At 41.3% G+C, this 19216-nt stretch overlaps 1 protein-coding gene across 1 annotated transcript in view; it reads left to right on the forward strand.

Annotated features, from left to right (window-relative positions):
• Positions 1–19216, forward strand: part of SACM1L (SAC1 like phosphatidylinositide phosphatase) — a 281982-nt gene that overhangs the window by 53312 nt on the left and 209454 nt on the right. The window contains exons 4-5 of the mRNA XM_073630675.1: positions 9070–9197; positions 13678–13827. Coding sequence (XP_073486776.1) covers positions 9070–9197; positions 13678–13827 — 278 coding nt within the window. The remainder of the gene's footprint in view (positions 1–9069; positions 9198–13677; positions 13828–19216) is intronic.

The following is a 19216-nucleotide window of genomic DNA, read 5'->3' on the forward strand; positions in this document are numbered from 1 at the left end:
TTAAAAAAAAAAAAAAAAAAAAAAAAAAAGCTTATATAGTCAACCACCTAAATGTTTAAATCATTTACAGCTTTATTGAGTTTGATTGCTCACATAAGATAATCATGATCTGAATCATGATTCATGAATCGTGATCATGAATTAATTTTTTTTGGCTAAAACGGACGGGTTAGTAGTTTATGCAGATTCCACAAAAACCAAACAGCCCTCAAAATATACATTTGAAAATGGCAAATATATGTCAGTCAGCTATATAGCAATAGGAAACCATGCTGAGAACCACTAATTGTGATCAAAATTTAAAAATACTATATATCCAAAGAAATCCTTTTATATAAAAGGATTTTGTATTATGTGCAAATCTTGTCTGTATATAAAGGTATTATTCAAATTTACCAGCAAGAGTATGAATTTGGCATATTTAAAGTGGTGTTCCGGACGAAATTATACTTTTTAAATAAAAATACCCATATAATACACAAGCTTAATGTATTCTAGTAAAGTTAGTCTGTAAACTAAGGTCTGTTTTGTCAGTTTATAGTAGTATTTTGTTAGTCTGGGCATCTGAAGCCAGACTGTATTTCTTCCTGGATCTCATCCTTTCATATCTCGCACATGCTCAGTGCAGCACAAGCAGTGTAATAGGTTTCAGGTCAGGTTTCCATAGCAACGACAGTGTCAGAGGAAGTTGCCGCCCCTTCCCAGAAGGCATTGCAAACAGGAAATGATGCGATGGGCCGCGGCCAGGGAGGAGGAAGTGAAAAATGAATACAGCCGCTATACAGTAAGCGCTGAGAAAAAAAATAAAAAAATATCCAATTCGTTTACAGTGCACAGTTTAGTGAGGGATGCTGAAGAGTTGTAAAAGTGTGTGGAACTCCACTTTAAGTCTCAGCAAGCCAATGTATTCAGTCCCCAACAGCTTGTGTTTTCTTTAAAAATAATTTAGTATGTTTTTCATGAAACTAACGCAAGTCTTTTTTGTTCTCTTTGTACCTTTTGAACCAATCTTAAGCTAAAAGTCACCTCATATCCCTTTCTCACACTTATACTAATACACATTCAGCAGAACTATTAGAAACCATTATACAATTCTAGTAATCTAAATTACAGAGCATACAAATCTGCCATCATAAGGACTTCAACACAGCTTTTGTTTACCCTCAGTTACCTACTACAAACATCCATATACAGCTTAAGATGTCTTATGAAATATCTATAAACCTTCAAGGGCTGTACCAATCTCAATTTTATTTTCCGCGTGTGTGTGTTTGTGTGTATATATATGCATATTAACCACTTGAGCCCCGGACCATTATGCTGCCTAAGGACCAGAGGTCTTTTTCCAATTTGGCACTGCGTTGCTTTAACTGCTAATTGCGCGGTCATGCAATGCTGTACCCAAACGAAATTTGCATCCTTTTCTTCCCACAAATAGAGCTTTCTTTTGATGGTATTTGATCACCTCTGCAGTTTTTATTTTTTGCGCTATAAACGGAAAAAGACTGAAAATTTTGAAAAAAAATGATATTTTCTACTTTTTGTTCTAAAAAAAAATCCAATAAACTAAATTTTAGTCATACATTTAGGCCAAAATGTATTCGGCCACATGTCTTTGGTAAAAAAAATGTCAATAAGCGTATATTTATTGGTTTGCGCAAAAGTTATAGCGTCTACAAACTAGGGTACATTTTCTGTAATTTACACAGCTTTTAGTTTATGACTGCCTATGTCATTTCTTGAGGTGCTAAAATGGCAGGGCAGTACAAACCCCCCCAAATGACCCCATTTTGGAAAGTAGACACCCCAAGGAAATTGCTGAGAGGCATGTTGAACCCATTGAATATTTATTTTTTTTGTCCCAAGTGATTGAATAATGACAAAAAAAAATTTACAAAAAGTTGTTACTAAATGATATATTGCTCACACAGGCCATGGGCCTATGTGGAATTGCACCCCAAAATACATTCAGCTGCTTGGTTTTCGGGGTCCCGTACGCGGCTAGGCTCCCAAAAAGTCTCTCACATGTGGTATCCCCGTACTCAGGAGAAGCAGCAGAATGTATTTTGGGGTGTAATTTCACATATTCCTATGGCATGTTTGAGCAATATATCATTTAGTGACAACTTTGTGCAAAAAAAAAAAAAAAAAAATTTGTCTCTTTCCCGCAACTTGTGTCGCAATATAAAATATTCCATGGACTCGACATGCCTCTCAGCAAATAGCTTGGGGTGTCTACTTTCCAAAATGGGGTCATTTGGGGGGGTTTTGAACTGTCCTGGCATTTTATGCACAACATTTAGAAGCTTATGTCACACATCACTCACTCTTCTAACCACTTGAAGACAAAGCCCTTTCTGACACTCATTGTTTACATGAAAAAGTAATTTTTTTTTTGCAAAAAAATTACTTTGAACCCCCAAACATTATATATTTTTTTAAAGCAAATGCCCTACAGATTAAAATGGTGGGTGTTTCATTTTTTTTTTCACACAGTATTTGCGCAGCGATTTTTCAAACGCATTTTTTGGGGAAAAAACACACTTTTTTAAATTTTAATGCACTAAAACACACTATATTGCCCAAATGTTTGATGAAATAAAAAAGATGATCTTAGGCCGAGTACATGGATACCAAACATGACATGCTTTAAAATTGCGCACAAACGTGCAGTGGCAACAAAATAAATACATTTTTAAAAGCCTTTAAAAGCCTTTACAGGTTACCACTTTAGATTTACAGAGGAGGTCTACTGCAAAAATTACTGCCCTCGATCTGACCTTCGCGGCGATACCTCACATGCATAGTGCAATTGCTGTTTATGTTTGACGACAGACCGCCGCTTGCGTTCGCCTTAGCGCGAGAGCAGGGGGCGACAGGGGTGCTTTTTTTTTTTTCTTTATTATTTTTTTGCTTTTTTATCTTATTTTTAAACTGTTCCTTTCATTTTTTTTTTTTTTTTTTTAATCATTTTTATTGGTATCTCGTTATCCCTATGATAGCAATAGGTAGTGACAGGTACTCTTTTTTGAAAAAATTGGGGTCTATTAGACCCTAGATCTCTCCTCTGCCCTCAAAGCATCTGACGACACCAAGATCGGTGTGATAAAATGCTTCCCCAATTTCCCAATGGCGCTATTTACATCCGGCAAAATCTAAGTCATAAAATGCTCGTAGCTTCCGGTTTCTTAGGCCATAGAGATGTTTGGAGCCACTCTGGTCTCTGATCAGCTCTATGGTCAGCTGGCTGAATCAACGGCTGCATTCTCAGGTTCCCTGTTGAGACAGGAGAGCCAGAGAAAAACACGGAAGACGGTGGGGGGGGGGGCATTCCCTCCCACGGCTTGTAAAAGCAGTCTAGAGGCTAATTAGCCGCTAGGATTGCTTTTACATGAAAGCCGACCGCTGGCTGAAAAGAATGATACCAAGATGATACCTAAACCTGCAGGCATCATTCTGGTATAACCATTCAAAGTCGTGAATGGTGTACCTGAAGACAAAAAAAGGTTAACAATAAAGCACAGTAAACGGTAAAGTATAAAAAATTGCATACCTGAAAAGCAAACATGATAAAACATAATAACAATAAAACATTGCAGAATAGAATACAGTAAAAAAGAGCAGAACAATAGAGAGAGAGAATAGAGAGAGAGAGAACAATGAAACGACAACTATTTTTTTTTATTTTATATATTTTTTTTCTTTTTTACACTTTTTTTGTAACTAACTTTTATAACGGTAACCGGTTCCAGGTTCGGGTCTCTCAAAATGTGATGGCATCTTGGGAGACCCTGTGAAAGTGTGCCTAGTCTGTGCAATGCTGTACCCTACGCTAATACTCAACTAGTGATGGTAGCGTTCAAAACATTCACCAATGCAAAGACCAGGATTGTCAGGACAGGAGGGACAATAATAGCGGGTGTCACGCCTATATCCGCGCTTGCTGCAGACACAACATCTTTTTTGGGGGGGTTCGTTGGGTAGGGGTACTCGGGAGGACATAAAGAAAATGCCTCTCATGCAGCCGACTGCATTTGGTTGGGGATGTGAATGGGGGAAGTACGGGCGCTGCAGAAGCGGTGGGTTCCCAATTAGGATTGGCGAATGCAGCAGGAAGGGCATTATGAGCACGACAGGCCTGTGTTTGTCTTCTTGGTGGCAGCGCGACACTACTTGTGCTTGCCACCTCACCAGCTTGAACTGCACTTATGGGACTCGCCACGTCACCAAGTGTTACTGCAGTGCTGGTTTGACTACGACCGGGGTGTACTAGGCCGCTGGCGCTTGCCAGTTCAATAAAAAGCTACCAAAAAAACTGTTAGCGATCGCAGGGATCAGGCCTGACTCTGCGAACGCTGCAGTTATGCGTTAAGTGTTTTGTAAGTGACAGTGATCGATCGATACTGCACTTGGGTGGGCTGGGCCGGGCGGAGGGGCAAAATGCAGGTGCTAGCAGGTATCTGGGCTGATCCCGCTAACACTGCGTTTTTGTGAACCCTAAACTGCTGGGGACGCCAGTATAGATCTGATCGGATCAGATATTGATCCGTTCAGATACTATACCACTAAGGGAGGCGTATGCTGCGTGCGTGGGTGTTAGCGGTACTGGCGCTAATCTGACGCTGCTTGGGGCTGGTGCTTGCCAGTTCACCAAAATACTACCAAAAAAACTGTTAGCGATCGCAGGGATCAGGCCTGACTCTGCGAATGCTGCAGTTATGCATTTAGTGTTTTGTAAGTGACAGTGATTGATCGATACTGCACTTGGGTGGGCTGGGCTGGGCCGGGCGGAGGGGCAAAATGCAGGTGCTAGCAGGTATCTGGGCTGATCCCGCTAACACTGTGTTTTTGGGAACCCTAAACTGCTGGGGACGCTAGTATAGATCTGATCGGATCAGATATTGATCCGATCAGATACTATACCACTAAGGGAGGCGTATGCTGCGTGCGTGGGTGTTAGCGGTACTGGCGCTAATCTGGCGCTGCCTGGGGCGACGCATATCACCACCGGGCGATCAGGGGGCTAAACCTTTATTCGGTAATAAACGGCGGGTGCCCTGACACTATAAAAAATAAACAAACTAACCAGCGTCACCCGTAACAGTTATACGGTGATCAGTGGTGAAAGGGTTAACTAGGGGGCCATCAAGGGGTTAAAACATTTATTCGGTAGTATATGGGGGTCCCTGTCGCTATAAAACGCTGACGGCGAACCTAAATATTTAGGTCCCTAACTAGCGTCACCAGCGACACTAATACAGCGATCAGAAAAATGATCGCTTAGCGACACTGGTGACAGGGGGTGATCAAGGGGTTAAAACTTTATTAGGGGGGGTTTGGGGGGTATCCTAGACCTACAGGGGGCTAATACTAACTGTCCCAACACTGTAACTGTCACAAACTGACACCAATGCAGTAATCAGAAAAAAAAACAAAAAAAAAAACAAACTGCTGGTGTCAGTTTGTGACAGGGGGGGGGGGGGGGTGATCGGGGGGCGATCGGGGGGGGGGGGATCGGGGTGTTTTGTGTGCCTGGCATGTTCTACTGTGTGTGTGTAGTGTTGTGCACTCACATACCTGTCTTCTCTCCTCGGGCCGAAACGGAAATTACCGAGCCGAGGAGAGATGACATCATTTCCTTTACTGCTGTTTAGCATACAGCAGCAAAGGAATGATTCGATCGGCCGGCGGCGTTCGCGAGGGGGGGGGGCCACGAACGGATGGCCTCCCCCTCACCTCCGATCGCCGTGGGACAAAAGACGACCGCCTCGGGCACCGGGGGGGGGGGTCCGATCGGACCCCCCACCCGCGGAAGGCAAATCACGTACATGTACGTGATTTTGCCTGTCCGTGCCACCTTGCCGACGTACATCGGCGTGAGGCGGTCGTCAAGTGGTTAAAATAGAATATAAACTGTCCTGATATTGGTTTCTGCACCTGGCAGCAGTTGCAGGATTTCCATTCACACCTGAGCATATTGATTTACTGCCATTTTTCTGGCATTTTTTTTAAAGCTTTTTTGCAGCTTTTTAGAAGTGTATTACAAGCATTTTACAGCTTCAGGTGTTTTTGTTTAGCCAATAGAAAGCACTGGGGGGAGAAGAGAGAGAGGAAATTAGGTGAGAAGCTGCTATTTGAGCAGAAAAAGCTTGTAAAACACTCAAGTCAGGCATTTCTATTAAAATCTATGGGGCCAAAATTGCTTGTAATCTGCCAAAAAGCACATTGAAATGAATGGGATTTGGCTTGTTGAGCGTTTTAGAGCTACAAGCTTCAAACAGAAAATTGCTCAGGTGTGAAGGGGCCTTACATGCTTAGAGTTCTTGACAAAAGGAGACTGGGAATAAATGCTCCCTGATCTCCTCCACCCTGAGATCATATCATATATGAGGGGTAATACTAGCTTGTGAAGCCAAGGTGTACTTATTTTTCCACACTACACCATTATATCTATTGATATTTGTTTCCTGAATGATCTATTAAAAAGGCAGCCTCTACGTTTCCTTTATTCAAGTATATCACCTTTATATGTGGGCACTGTAATGCAATGAATTCAAGTGGTTCTAAAGTCAATTGGCTTTTTGCCTTAAAGTAGTTGTTTAGCCATGCAACAACCTTGCTACAATCCCCTCGGCTATGTTTAATATTGTCCCTAGTGCATTAAAAAAAAAACTGCCACTGTGTACTTGATTTCAGTATGCCGATCGGCGCTCACATGACCTCTCTCCTCTCTCGAGCTGACAGCAAAGCGGACGGGGCTTAGAAACCCCCGTTGACATCAGCCAGGAGGAGGAGAGAGACGGCCGTCCGCTCTAAAATTAGGTACACAGTGGCAGGTAAAAAAAAAATGCACTGGGGACATTATTTAACATAGCTGAGGGGATTGTTGAAAGGTTGTTGTAATATGAAAGCAGTAGGATGGGAGGATCGTGGAGTGGACAGAGCTGACAGGGAGGGAGGGGGGAGGAGGACAGAGGAGAGCTGCAAATAGTAGTGGAATGATGGAGCACGTAAACTGACCACGGTGTCAGGGCTTAGCAGCCATGATAATCTGTGGTCAGTTTACAGGGTGGAGGGCATAGCCAGGCAGGATCAGCCAGGTATTTCAGGTGATAGAGAGGGCCAAATTACACCCCACAAGCACTGTGCTGTATAACATGCTTTAAGGGAACAGGATCCATGATCCATTTTCATTTTTTTTTTTTTTTTTTTAGGGTAACAAACACTTTAATGAATTCTATGCATTTGGGTAAAAAAACCTTTGAGCCGCTTTTTCCAACCTCCCCCCCCACATACCAAGATACTTACCAGAGTCCTGTATCATTCCAGTTCTGTGCCCGTCTGCTGGTCTTCTCTCTCCACTCTCACAAGCTTGGCTGAGAGCAGTGGGAGCCATTGGCTCCTGCTTCTGTCAGTCAAATCCAGTGAGCGGGGTGTGGGGCCAGGCCGGGATGTTTGTGTCACTAGACACACACAGCCTGGCTCGGGAGCGAGCCCACATGTGTGCCACCTTAGTAAGCAGGTTCCTGTGGTGGCACATGAACGAGCCAAGAGTGCCGGCTGGGACCCTAGAAAGAGAGGTTGGGGATGGGTTGTTGCCATACTCTTGCACAGTGCAGGGAAGTATAACATATATTTTTTTTTTACTCTTGCTTCAAGAGGACATATCCAATTTCCAGAGTACAATTACTGTATTTTTAAAGTTTGCTCGAAATACACTTTTAAATACCCGCTACTGTTTTTTTTTTTTTTTCTCCCTTGGCTTTATCTCTTGAATAGTAACTTCTGTATTTTACAGTTTTTTTTTTTGGTTTTTTTTTTTTTTTTTTTTTTTTTTTTAATGGCTTGATGCAGCTGAGGGATTTTTTTGTAGCTACAGCACAATTTTTCTGTGTATTATAGAGGAAACATTGACATGGGAAAATAATGTTATAAAAGTTTCAGTAATGCAGACATCGTGTCAGGGGAATTGCTGCATATGACATTAGGGTTTTGCAAGTCACTTATTTTAGGAGTATATGTTAAAAAAAAAAAAAAAAAAGTTTGTGGATTTCAAGTGTTTTTTTAAGGCTTATGCAAAACATGTTTTTAAAGGCAGCATAGGAAGTATAAATAGAAAAGTCAGTGCTACTACCCATACACCACATAGATAGCAGAGCTCCCAAGTGCTCGATCCACAGTTGCTGGCTGAGTAAAGTATGGAAAAACTGATCCGCACTCCAGTTGTTGCTCTTAAAATTTCAAAATTTTATTAAATAGCCACAGTGAACAAACGCAGATTAAGTCAGTTGACGCGTTTCAGCCAATAAGGCCTTAGTCATACCATAGGAAAGATATGGCATCCCTTTAAAAGTTAAAGCTGAGCTTCCATGTTTCAGTTACCTTTTGAATAGCTATTTACTTCACTAACATTTGCAGCAAAATGAAAAATTTTTGTCCCATTCCTGGAACAAAATCAAACCAGGTTTTAGGCTGCTCAACCATTCAGAGGAAGCTTTGTATTCCATGAATGAATACAAAGTTTCCTCTAATTAATTGGAACCTCATCAGCCCAGCTGTCCACCTTAGCCAATTAGAGGAAGCTTTGTATTTATTCATAGGATACAAAGCTTCCTCTGAATGGCTGAGCAGCTCTCATCCTGACTTGATTTTGTTTCGAGAATGGGATAAAAAGTTCTCATCCCATTGCGGAACACAGAGCTGTATGCTGTATATAGCTGAGGCTACGTACAGTTTATACAGTGCACACAGCCGCTGCAACTGTTAGTGAAGTAAACTTGATCCAAATTAATAATTTAATGTTAAATGAAACATCGAGATCAGCTTTAAAGTAAAATTCCTTACAAACAACGAAACAAACGTGTTTTACTGTTGTAAATGTCAATGGATTTGTGTTTTGTTCAACATCTCTTGTGAATTACACACTTTTTTACTACACTCCACAGTCGGGAAGATCGCATGTCTGGGTTTCCTCTGTAAGACTTGCTTATATATGTCTCATGTGCCGTTGGGTATTTATTGACATAAGTTTCCAAAATATTTTAAAATGTATACAATTTTCTTCATCAGGAATGTATCTAATTGTGATTACCAGAAAGAAGAAAGTAGGGGATCTGTTTAATCATTCCATTTGGAAAGCCACAGACTTTGATGTTATTTCCTATAAAAAGACAATTTTGCATTTAACTGATACTCAGGTGAGTTTTTGCAAACTACAGGTAACATGCATGGTTACTTTAGCAAAAATAATGTGTATGGGAGGCAACGTTTTCAGCACTCCAACTCACACTTCTGCCCCTCCTCACAAAAATGCCCCATCTTTGTTGTATCATTTTAACATGAGGAAATGTCCGCTTCCTGGAGTGATATGCTACACCATCACTGACGCTGTCCCGTATCTGTTGTCCATTGAGGGACACAGCTTTGATTATAATACGCAACCTAGAGTTATACCTGCCACATACAGGTGGAACAGACACTAGGCATACAAAAAAATGAAGGCCAGCCCCCTTGAGTCTATAACCCCTCCCACCTCACATCAGCTTAGTTATGCTTAGTGTACTCAGAAGACTAAGCCATTAATTATACTGGTGTTCTCCTTGCTGGTCTTGTCTTCCTGTAGTTGTCGGAAACAAACCAATCTGTGTTCCAGTTAGAACAGGACTCCACTATTCAGGTCAGGCCAATTTATCTGGGGAATCCTTGTAGAGTAATCGGTACCAAAGCCATGACCGTTCACCCTCTGTACTTGCTTATAACTTTTATGTAGGTTCTGTGCAAGCTAAAATTTTTTTTTTCTATGTTACATATAGTAGGTGAGGTTGAAAAAAGACACAAGTCCATCAAGTCCAACCTATGTGTGTGATTATGTGTCAGTATTACATTACATATCCCTGTATATTGCGGTCATTCAGGTGATTATCTAATAGTTTCTTGAAGCTATCAATGCTCCCCGCTGAGACCACCGCCTGTGGAAGGGAATTCCACATCCTTGCCGCTCTTACAGTAAAGAACCCTCTACGTAGTTTAAGGTTAAACCTCTTTTCTTCTAATTGTAATGAGTGGCCACGAGTCTTATTAAACTCTCTTCTGCGAAAAAGTTTTATGTAAGAAACCCTTTTTATTCAAATTAGGCAGTAGTGTTTTTACTCTGGCTGCTGTGCACCTTATGCCCAGTCCACCATTTTACATTTTCCACCTTTTTATTCTCCGTTCAGTTAAACTGGTGCCTCCTGATTTGGTAGTGCGCAAGGGAACATGTGCAAACAGGCACCGGTTGCCTTTCTGGAGAAATGTCCAGGCTGCTGGTGATCTGCCATGCTGAGGTGCCAGTCATCTGTTAAAGTGGAATTTACTTGTGATGGTGGTGGCCTAAATTTGCCATAATGTGCAAGTACGCAGCATACCTGCACCTATTTATACACTTAACTCTGGACACTGGATTTACATTATCTTGGCACCATGTATAGCGATGCTGGGAATGGGCTGGCACTGTACACTGTTTTACACATGGGCTGAAGTATGTGTGCATATGAAAAAAATGACTAAGAAGGTAAATAAAATATTTTTTATTAATTTTTTTTTTTTTTTTTTGAAGAAGAGACTTAAAATTCTTTTCTGCCAAAATACCTTATATGCTTGTATATTTTAGTTTTTAAGGTTTACTTCTTCTTTAAGGACATTTTATTTGTAATCCCCTAACACAGGGATCCTCAACCCCTGGGCAGCGGACCAGTGCCAGTCCACAGCCTGTTGGGAGCCAGACTGGGGGTGGGCAGCAGGCAGGCCAGAACAACCTGCCTTGCCCCCTCCCACCACCAGAGGGCACCCACTCCCCTTCTCCTGACACCACTACTCCTTTCCCTCTCTGTGGTGACCTTACCTACTGGGAGGAGAGCAGGGCCGGCCTAGAGGTGACACTCTGCACACGCCCACACCCTACATAGCTGTCAGGTTGTCCAACACACACTTACCCTCCAGGTGACAGGCTGCACACACACCACCCCCTCCCCCGTAGATAAAATGCATAACACCACCCCCCCTCCAGTGGAGTTAACAGGCTGCCACACAACACCCCAAAGCCCCCCCCCATTCCCAGAGGTAACAGGCTGCACACAACACCCCAAAGCCCCCCCCTTATTCCCAGAGGTAACAGGCTGCACACCAACCCTCAGAGGTAGCAGACAGCACCAATCTCCACCACCCGCCCTAACACATCTTAAACCTGCATGTGTTGTGGTGGGCTGGCTTTTGATTGGTTGCTGCTGTACACTGTGCTTTTAGCACAAGAGATTCAGTGGCATTTAGCACTGTCATTCACTGACTGAGATGTGTTGTTACTCCCCAGTGCTTGTTTTCTTCTTAAGGGAAGCTGGTCTGCAGTTAGATCATACAGCAGGGACGCTGATATCTTCATGCAGACTAGTTATCAGAAACACAGCATAATTGAGCAGCAGGCACAGCCCTTGTGCATTGGGCTCTGCATGCAGTGAAAGGGTTCTCTTTCAGAAATCTTTCTGTTCCTCCTAGTACTACTACTCAGCTGGCCAGTGCATATTCCTGGGGGATTATGATGACGCTCTTTTCTTAAAGGTATAGCAGTCTTTCTGGTTTTTGGCAGCATATCTGCACTCTACAAAAGGGTGGTCACCCTATGGCTATAGGCAACACATTAACTCTGAACTCTAAACCCCAGGTACACGATGTGTAAAGCCGAACTTAACGCAGGGAATTATTTAATTTTCTTAGCTTTTCTCTTTTTTTTTTTTTCCCCTACAGATTCTAGTTGAAACAGCCTATTCTGGTGAAAATAAACAACAACAAAAAAAGTGTTGGGGTGCCCCCTTTTAAAAATAACATTTTACAAATTATGTGCAAACATAATATAGTAAATATAAATAGTCCCCAAAAACTTGAATTCCACTGTAAAATGAGGTTATATTCCACACATCAGTAAAGTTCACCAGCCACCATTGGCCTCTGGTGCTACAACGTCTATGGAGAAATTCATCTGTAAAATTTACTGTATCACACAGGCTTCTAATCTTACAGGGCAAAATGACAGTGTCTCTGCAGAGACCACCTTTCCCTCCTCTGCACTGATCATGTTTTCAGGGCTTCTAGACCCAAGCGTTGTCACAGAGTAGGACATTAGGCAGTTGCCTGCTCTTCTTACACTAAAGCTGCATGCATTTTGGACTGCTGCAGTAGAGGAAGGAATAGCGAGGGTACGATGGCAAGGTTAGTATAAGGGGAAATGGGCCTTTGTACAGACAAGATTAAGGTCACAGTGTCTCTTTAATGTGAAGATGAAGAGGGGAGAGAAAAATATGCTAAGACCTGACCTGACTTGACTTGCTTTCCTTGTGAACCTTGATGATGAATTTCTCCACAGTGTCTGCGGATACAGAGGTCGGTGAGGGCCTGTTTACAAGTTTTACTGCTTGTTAAATATACATATTTGAATGTCCATAGCCTGGCCAAAGTTTATTTTTTTATTTTTTATAAGTAGTGCTAAAGTCTAAATTTTTTATTACCTTATTGCATTCTCTGCATTAAAGTATAAAATGCCCCACTACCACCATGTCACCTCTCCAGCACAGTCTCCAGTTCCAGTACCTGTTTTCACAGAAAAACAGGCTCCTGCAGCTGTCAGTCAAACTCTTGTGAGGCGTGATCGGGGGCGTGGCTTACTGGCACTGTATTTGTTAGTACGCTAGCATGGGTGCTTGCTGCAGGAGGCATCCAGGAGGGGGGAGTAGCTAACAGGGCTGGCAGGGTGACTGCCAGAAAAGGAAGAAAGTGACCATCCCGTGCAACATTGTTACACAGAGCATTTATGCCTTACTTTTTTTTTTTTTAATGGAACCCTTTTGGTATCACTTTAATGCTCATCTAATATATACAACACATCTGGAAAGGAGTTATCTATTTTCTGCTATGAGGCGGTTGTTTTTTTTTTTTATTTCAGAACTTCACGGTTGATTTCAATGGGTTGCTAGAGAGCTATCCTTTGGTAGGTTTTGGATAGAGTTCTGCTTTAACTGTCAAAGTATATGTAAAGGAATTTTTTTTCCATGATTATTTTTTTTTATTATTATTAAAGCTTCACATACCGTTAACATAGGTTTTAAGCCAAAATATACATTCAGTCAAGAGTATACAATTAGAAAAAACAGGGTATGTAAAGTACCAGAAGGTATTTTGTTTTTTGTTTTTTTGTTTTTGTTTTAGATTTTATTACTGTCTGAGTCCCCAGAGAAAGAAATGAGGGACAATCCTTCAGTGGAAACTCTTGTTACTTTTACAACTCTCTAAAATGTGAATTCTGTTCTACCTCCAGAACAGGAAGTGAAGGAAAATCTCCCAGACACTGGCAGTAAAAAATAACCTAGTAGAGAGTGCTCTCTTTCTCTCTCCCGCTCTCTCTCCCGCGCTCTCTCTCTCGCGCTCTCTCTCTCGCGCTCTCTCTCTCCCGCTCTCTCTCCCCCGCTCTCTCTCCCCCGCTCTCTCTCCCGCGCTCTCTCTCTCCCGCGCTCTCTCTCTCCCGCGCTCTCTCTCTCCCGCGCTCGCTCTCTCTCGCGCTCTCTCTCTCTCTCGCGCTCTCTCTCTCTCGCGCTCTCTCTCTCTCGCGCTCTCTCTCTCTGTCTTTCTTTCTAATGCTTGTTATTTTAACAGTTGCAGGATAACAAATCCTTCCTTTCCATGATCAGCCATGTTCTCAGTGTGGATGGATTTTACTTCTCCACGTCCTATGATCTTACTCACACTCTACAGCGGCTATCAAATACAAGTCCGGAGTTCCAGGAAATGAGTCTACTAGAAAGGGTATGAATAATGATAGATCACTAAGTTTCTGTTTCTAGTATATTGTACTGTGTCGACACTTTAAAGTATATCTGTTTTGAGAAAAAGATTAAGGTTGCTATTGCTTGTCTGTAGTGCTGGCCCAATAGTTTGAGTAACTTGGCTGGAACTAGGCTACAGAGCAGAATATACAGAAGGTCAGGAGTCATAATCTGTTTACTTGTTCCTGGTCTGTAAATTGATATCCTGAAGTAGGTCAGCATAAAAAAAAAAATTAGTCTCTGCGCTTGTTTTTAATGATGTATTCTCTAAATTATAAAACACTCTGAATACTTCTAGTAAATAAGGACCATGTGAACTAAGGTTTCCAGGTATTGGGTCACATGAAGGTGTCTCCAAGCAGCATTTTTTTAAAATCTAGGATCACTCCAGAAAAGATTTTCACTGCTCCAAAAATCTTTGCCAAGCTCTATCCAGTGGAAAAAGAGTTCACTAAAAAGTGGTCTGTTCCTGTAGTTGATCCTGCCATTTCAGTCTTCAACAAACCCCTCACAATACCAATTGAGGATGTTCCTTCCATCAAAGATTCTACTGATATAATGTTTGAGATGCTCTTAATGGCTCCGTTAACTCTTACAGGCCCAGCCCTACAACCGGCTCTTGAAGCAATTTTGGCATGTCAAACTGAAGCACACTGGACTAGGGCAATGAACAAGAACCAGCATGATCCTGTATTCCAGAACATAGCAATTACAGCAGTTACCTTCCTTTTTTTTTTTATTTCTTATTTTTTTTGAGCGGACATCTCGGAGCATGTGATGATGTGATGAGACAAATTTCTAAAATGGCCCTGTCACTGTAACAGGTCCTAATCTATTTACATGTGCAGAATCTTGTGGCTAGAAGCCACCTGAGAAGCTGCCTGTAAAAAGCACTAAACAACTAAGCTCTTTAGTGGCAAATGTCTTTTCAGAGAGGCACTTAACCCAGGGCTTGACAAATTTGCTTTAAATCTAGGAGCCAGATAAAAAAGTCAAGAGCCAATTTTTTTTTTACCACTTACCTACTGGGCACTTTCACCCCCTTCCTGCCCTGGCCAATATTCAGCTTTTAGCGCTGTCACACTTTGAAAGACAATTGAGCAGTCATGCAGCACTTTACTCATATGACATTTTATAATTTTTTTCACCCAAATAGAGCTTTCTTTTGGTTGTATTTAATCACCAAATATAAAAGCAAAAATAATTCTGTGCTCTGGAAGTTTTTAACACATAAAAGCAACCCACACTAAAATCTGTGATACCAAATTTGTGCATAAATAAAACAAATAGTGTGGCGCTAAATTAATATAACATGATTAAGTATGGTATATTTTCTGTCATGTTGTATTAATTTAATGCCACACTATTTGATTTATTTATGCACAAATTTGGTGTTGAATCACTGCTGGGTTTTTTATTTTTTGATAAACGAAAAATGCCCGAAAAGTTTGGAACCCCCCCCCCCCCCCCCCTTTTTCTTCATTTCTGTTATAACATTTTGCACTGATGAGGCTGCACAGTGCCCAGATTATCAGTGTAAATGTCCCCTGTCACATGATAGCCGTTTATCAGCTTTCCTTTCCTCACGCTGTGACAGCACTGAGAAAAGGAAATGCTGATAACCGGCATTTGTTTACATGTGACCAGCTGTGATTGGCCCTTTACCTTTAGGCCCTATGTACACTGCTGCTACTAAACGCACGTTCAGAGGCAGTTGGATGCTTTTTTCAACTGCCCCAGAACTCATTCAATGTTATCTTTGTGACCATGTACACAGTTTCGTTTACAGTCGTTTTTAGGCAGTTGCGTTTAACAGCCTTTCTTTGAAGGCAAAAAAATGAGTTCAGATGCCGAAGATTTCCACATTTTAGACGCTAAACGCGGTACCGGCGTTTAGCCGCGTTTTCGTTTATAAGTGTTTTATAAGTGTTTTTAACCCCTTAAACCCCGGACCATTTGGCTGCCTAAAGACCGGAGGACTTTTTACAATTTGGCACTGTGCTGCTTTAACTGGTAATTGCGCGGTCCTGCAATGCTGTACCCAAACGAAATTTGCGTCCTTTTGTTCACACAAATAGAGCTTTCTTTTGATGGTATTTGATTGCTTCTGTCATTTTTATTTTTGCGATATAAACGGATAAAGACCAAAAATTTTGAAAAAAAGAAAAAAGATATTTTCTACTTTTTGTTATAAGAAAAATCCAATAAACTCAATTTTAGGCATACATTTAGGCCAAAATGTATTCAGCCACGTGTCTTTGGTAAAAAAAATGTCAATAAGCGTATATTTATTGGTTTGCGCAAAAGTTATAGCGTCTACAAACTAGGGTACATTTTTTGGAATTGACATAGCTTTTAGTTTGACTGCCTCTCATTTCTTGAGGTGCTAAAATCGCAGGGCAGTACAAACCCCCCCAAAATGACCCCATTTCGTAAATTAGACACCCCAAGCTATTTGCTGAGAGGCAGGTTGAGTATTTTGCAGCTCTCATTTGTTTTTGAAAATAAAGAAAGAAAGGAAATTTTTTTTTTTTCTTTTTTAAATTTTTAAAACTTTGTGACAAAAAGCGAGGTCTGCAAAATACCATACGCTTGGGGTGTCTACTTTCCAAAATGGGGCCATTTGGGGGGGTTGTACCATCTGGGCATTCCATGGCCTCCGAAACTGTGATAGGCAGTGAGGAGTGAAATCAAAAATTTACACCCTTACAAAGCCTGAAGGCTCCCAAAAAGTCTCACACATGTGGTATCCCTGTACTCAGGAGAAGCAACTTAATATATTTTGGGGTGTCATTTCACATATGCCCATGGCATGTTTGAGCAATATATCATTTAGTGACAACTTTGTGCAAAAATTAAAAAAAAAAAATGTCTTTTCCTGCAACTTGTATCAAAATATAAAATATTCCATGGACTCGACATGCCTCTCAGCAAATAGCTTGGGGTGTCTACTTTCTGAAATTGGGTCATTTTGGGGGGGTTTGAACTGTCCTGGCATTTTATACACAACATTTTGAAGCTTATGTCACACATCACCCACTCTTCTAACCACTTGAAGACAAAGCCCTTTCTGACACTTTTTGTTCACATGAAAAAATAATTTTTTTTTTGCAAGAAAATTACTTTGAACCCCCAAACATTATATATTTTTTTAAAGCAAAGGCCCTACAGATTAAAATGGTGGGTGTTTCATTTTTTTTATTCCACACAGTATTTGCGCAGCGATTTTTCAAACGCATTTTTTTTTTGGAAAAAACACACTTTTTTAAATTGTAATGCACTAAAGCACACTATATTGTCCAAATGTTTGATAAAATTAAAAAGGTGATCTTAGGCAGAGTACATGGATACCAAACACGACATGCTTTAAAATTGCGCACAAACGTGCAACAGCGACAAACTACATATATTTTTAAAAGCCTTTACAGGTTACCACTTTAGATTTACAGAGGAGGTCTACTGCTAAAATGACTGCCCTCGGTCTGACCTTCGCGGTGATACCTCACATGCGTGGTGCAATTGCTGATTACTTATGATGTCAGACCGACGCTTGCGTTCGCCTTTGCGTGAGAGCAGGGGGGGACAGGGGTGCTTTTTATTTATTTATTTATTTATTTATTTTGCTTTTTTATTTTATTTTTTAACTGTTCCTTTCATTTTTTTTTTTTTTTTTTTTTATCATTTTGATTGTTCTTTCAGGGAATGTAAATGTCCCCTATGATAGCAATAGGTAGTGACAGGTACTCCTTTTTTTTTTTTTTTAAATTGGGGTCTATTAGACCCTAGATCTCTCCTCTGCCCTCAAAGCATCTGACCACACCAAGATCGGTGTGATGAAATGCTTTTCCCAATTTCCCAATGGCGCTGTTTACATCCAGCGAAATCTAAGTCATTAAATGCTCGTAGCTTCCGGTTTCTTAGGCCATAGAGATGATTGGAGCCATTCTGGTCTCTGATCGGCTCTATGGTCAGCTGGCGGGAAACCACCGGCTGCCTTCTCAGGTTCCCTGTTGGGACAGGAGAGCCAGAGAAAACCGTGGAAGACGGTGTGGGGGGGGGGGGACACATTCCCTCCCACTGCTTGTAAAAGCAGTCTAGAGGCTAATTAGCCGCTAGGAATGCTTTTAGATGAAAGCCGACCGCTGGCTGAAAAGACTAATACCAAGATGATACCTAAACCGGCAGGCATCATTCTGGTATAACCACTCAAAGTCCGGCAACGTCCTTGTGGGGCATATATTGTAATCTTTTTTTTTTTTTTTTTTTTTTTTTTTTTTTTTTTTTTCATGCAGCCTGTGGGCTGTTAGAAAAAAAGAGATTGATCTGTGGGTATGGCCACCATTAGAATATCTCCCTTTATCCACCCACTTCTTCTTTTTTTTTTTTTTTTTTTTTAACAAAGGTGCTTTATTATCATAAAAGGGTAATTTTAAAGTATACCAGTGGACATAACACTACATATGAAGTAAACATTATTACCTACAGAAATCAAACTGGTGTGGGCAGGGTGTGGATCACAGTGCAATAAGTACTAATACATAGTAAGGAGGATAAATCACCTAACATCCGTATTCCCCTTCCATCCCCCTAGTAATCTTATAGATACGTTATTGGCGGATATTGGAGGAGGATAACCATGGAGCCCAAACTTTCTCAAATTTCCATGGACAGCCCTGGTTCATATAGATAATCCTAAACATGGGAATGGCAGCCTCAATCTGTGCTTTCCAGGAGGGGAGTGATGGGGGAGAGGAGTCAGTCCATTTTAGGAAAATTTCCTTCTTGGCATAAAAGAGAAGATATGAGATGAGTAGTTTTAGATGGTGAGAACGTTGCTCATCATCATGAACCCCCAGTAGGGCAAGTTCAGGAGAGGCTGGAATGGACATCTGCAGCCTAGAATTGATTCCACTAAACACTGCTGCCCAGTAGTTCGCTATGATGGGGCAGTCCCAGAACATGTGGAAGAAGGTACCAACTTGAGTCCTGCATTTGGGGCACATGGGGTCCCTATCTGGGAAAATACGATGGAGTCTCTGAGGAGTATAATAGATCCTGTGGAGGAATTTAACCTGAATTAATTTATCTTTGGATGCTATTACTACTTTAGGGCAGTAGTCAAGACAGTCCTCATAACCTTCTTTATCTAATGATGGTATATCTCCATGCCACATTTCCCATAGTTACTCTATCTTGGGGGAGTGAGTCCTTATCTAGGAGTGCGCTATACAAGGTAGAAAGGGGTTTAGTAAGGTCTCCAGGAGTCAGTAGTTCCTCGATGGGATTGGCCTGAAGGAATGGTTTTTGAGGGAACTGGGCCTTGCCGCATGCCTGAGTTGTAAGTATCTGAATCTCATCCATTGGGGTAG

Source organism: Aquarana catesbeiana, linkage group LG05, assembly GCF_042186555.1.
Source record: "Aquarana catesbeiana isolate 2022-GZ linkage group LG05, ASM4218655v1, whole genome shotgun sequence".
NCBI lineage: Eukaryota > Metazoa > Chordata > Amphibia > Anura > Ranidae > Aquarana > Aquarana catesbeiana.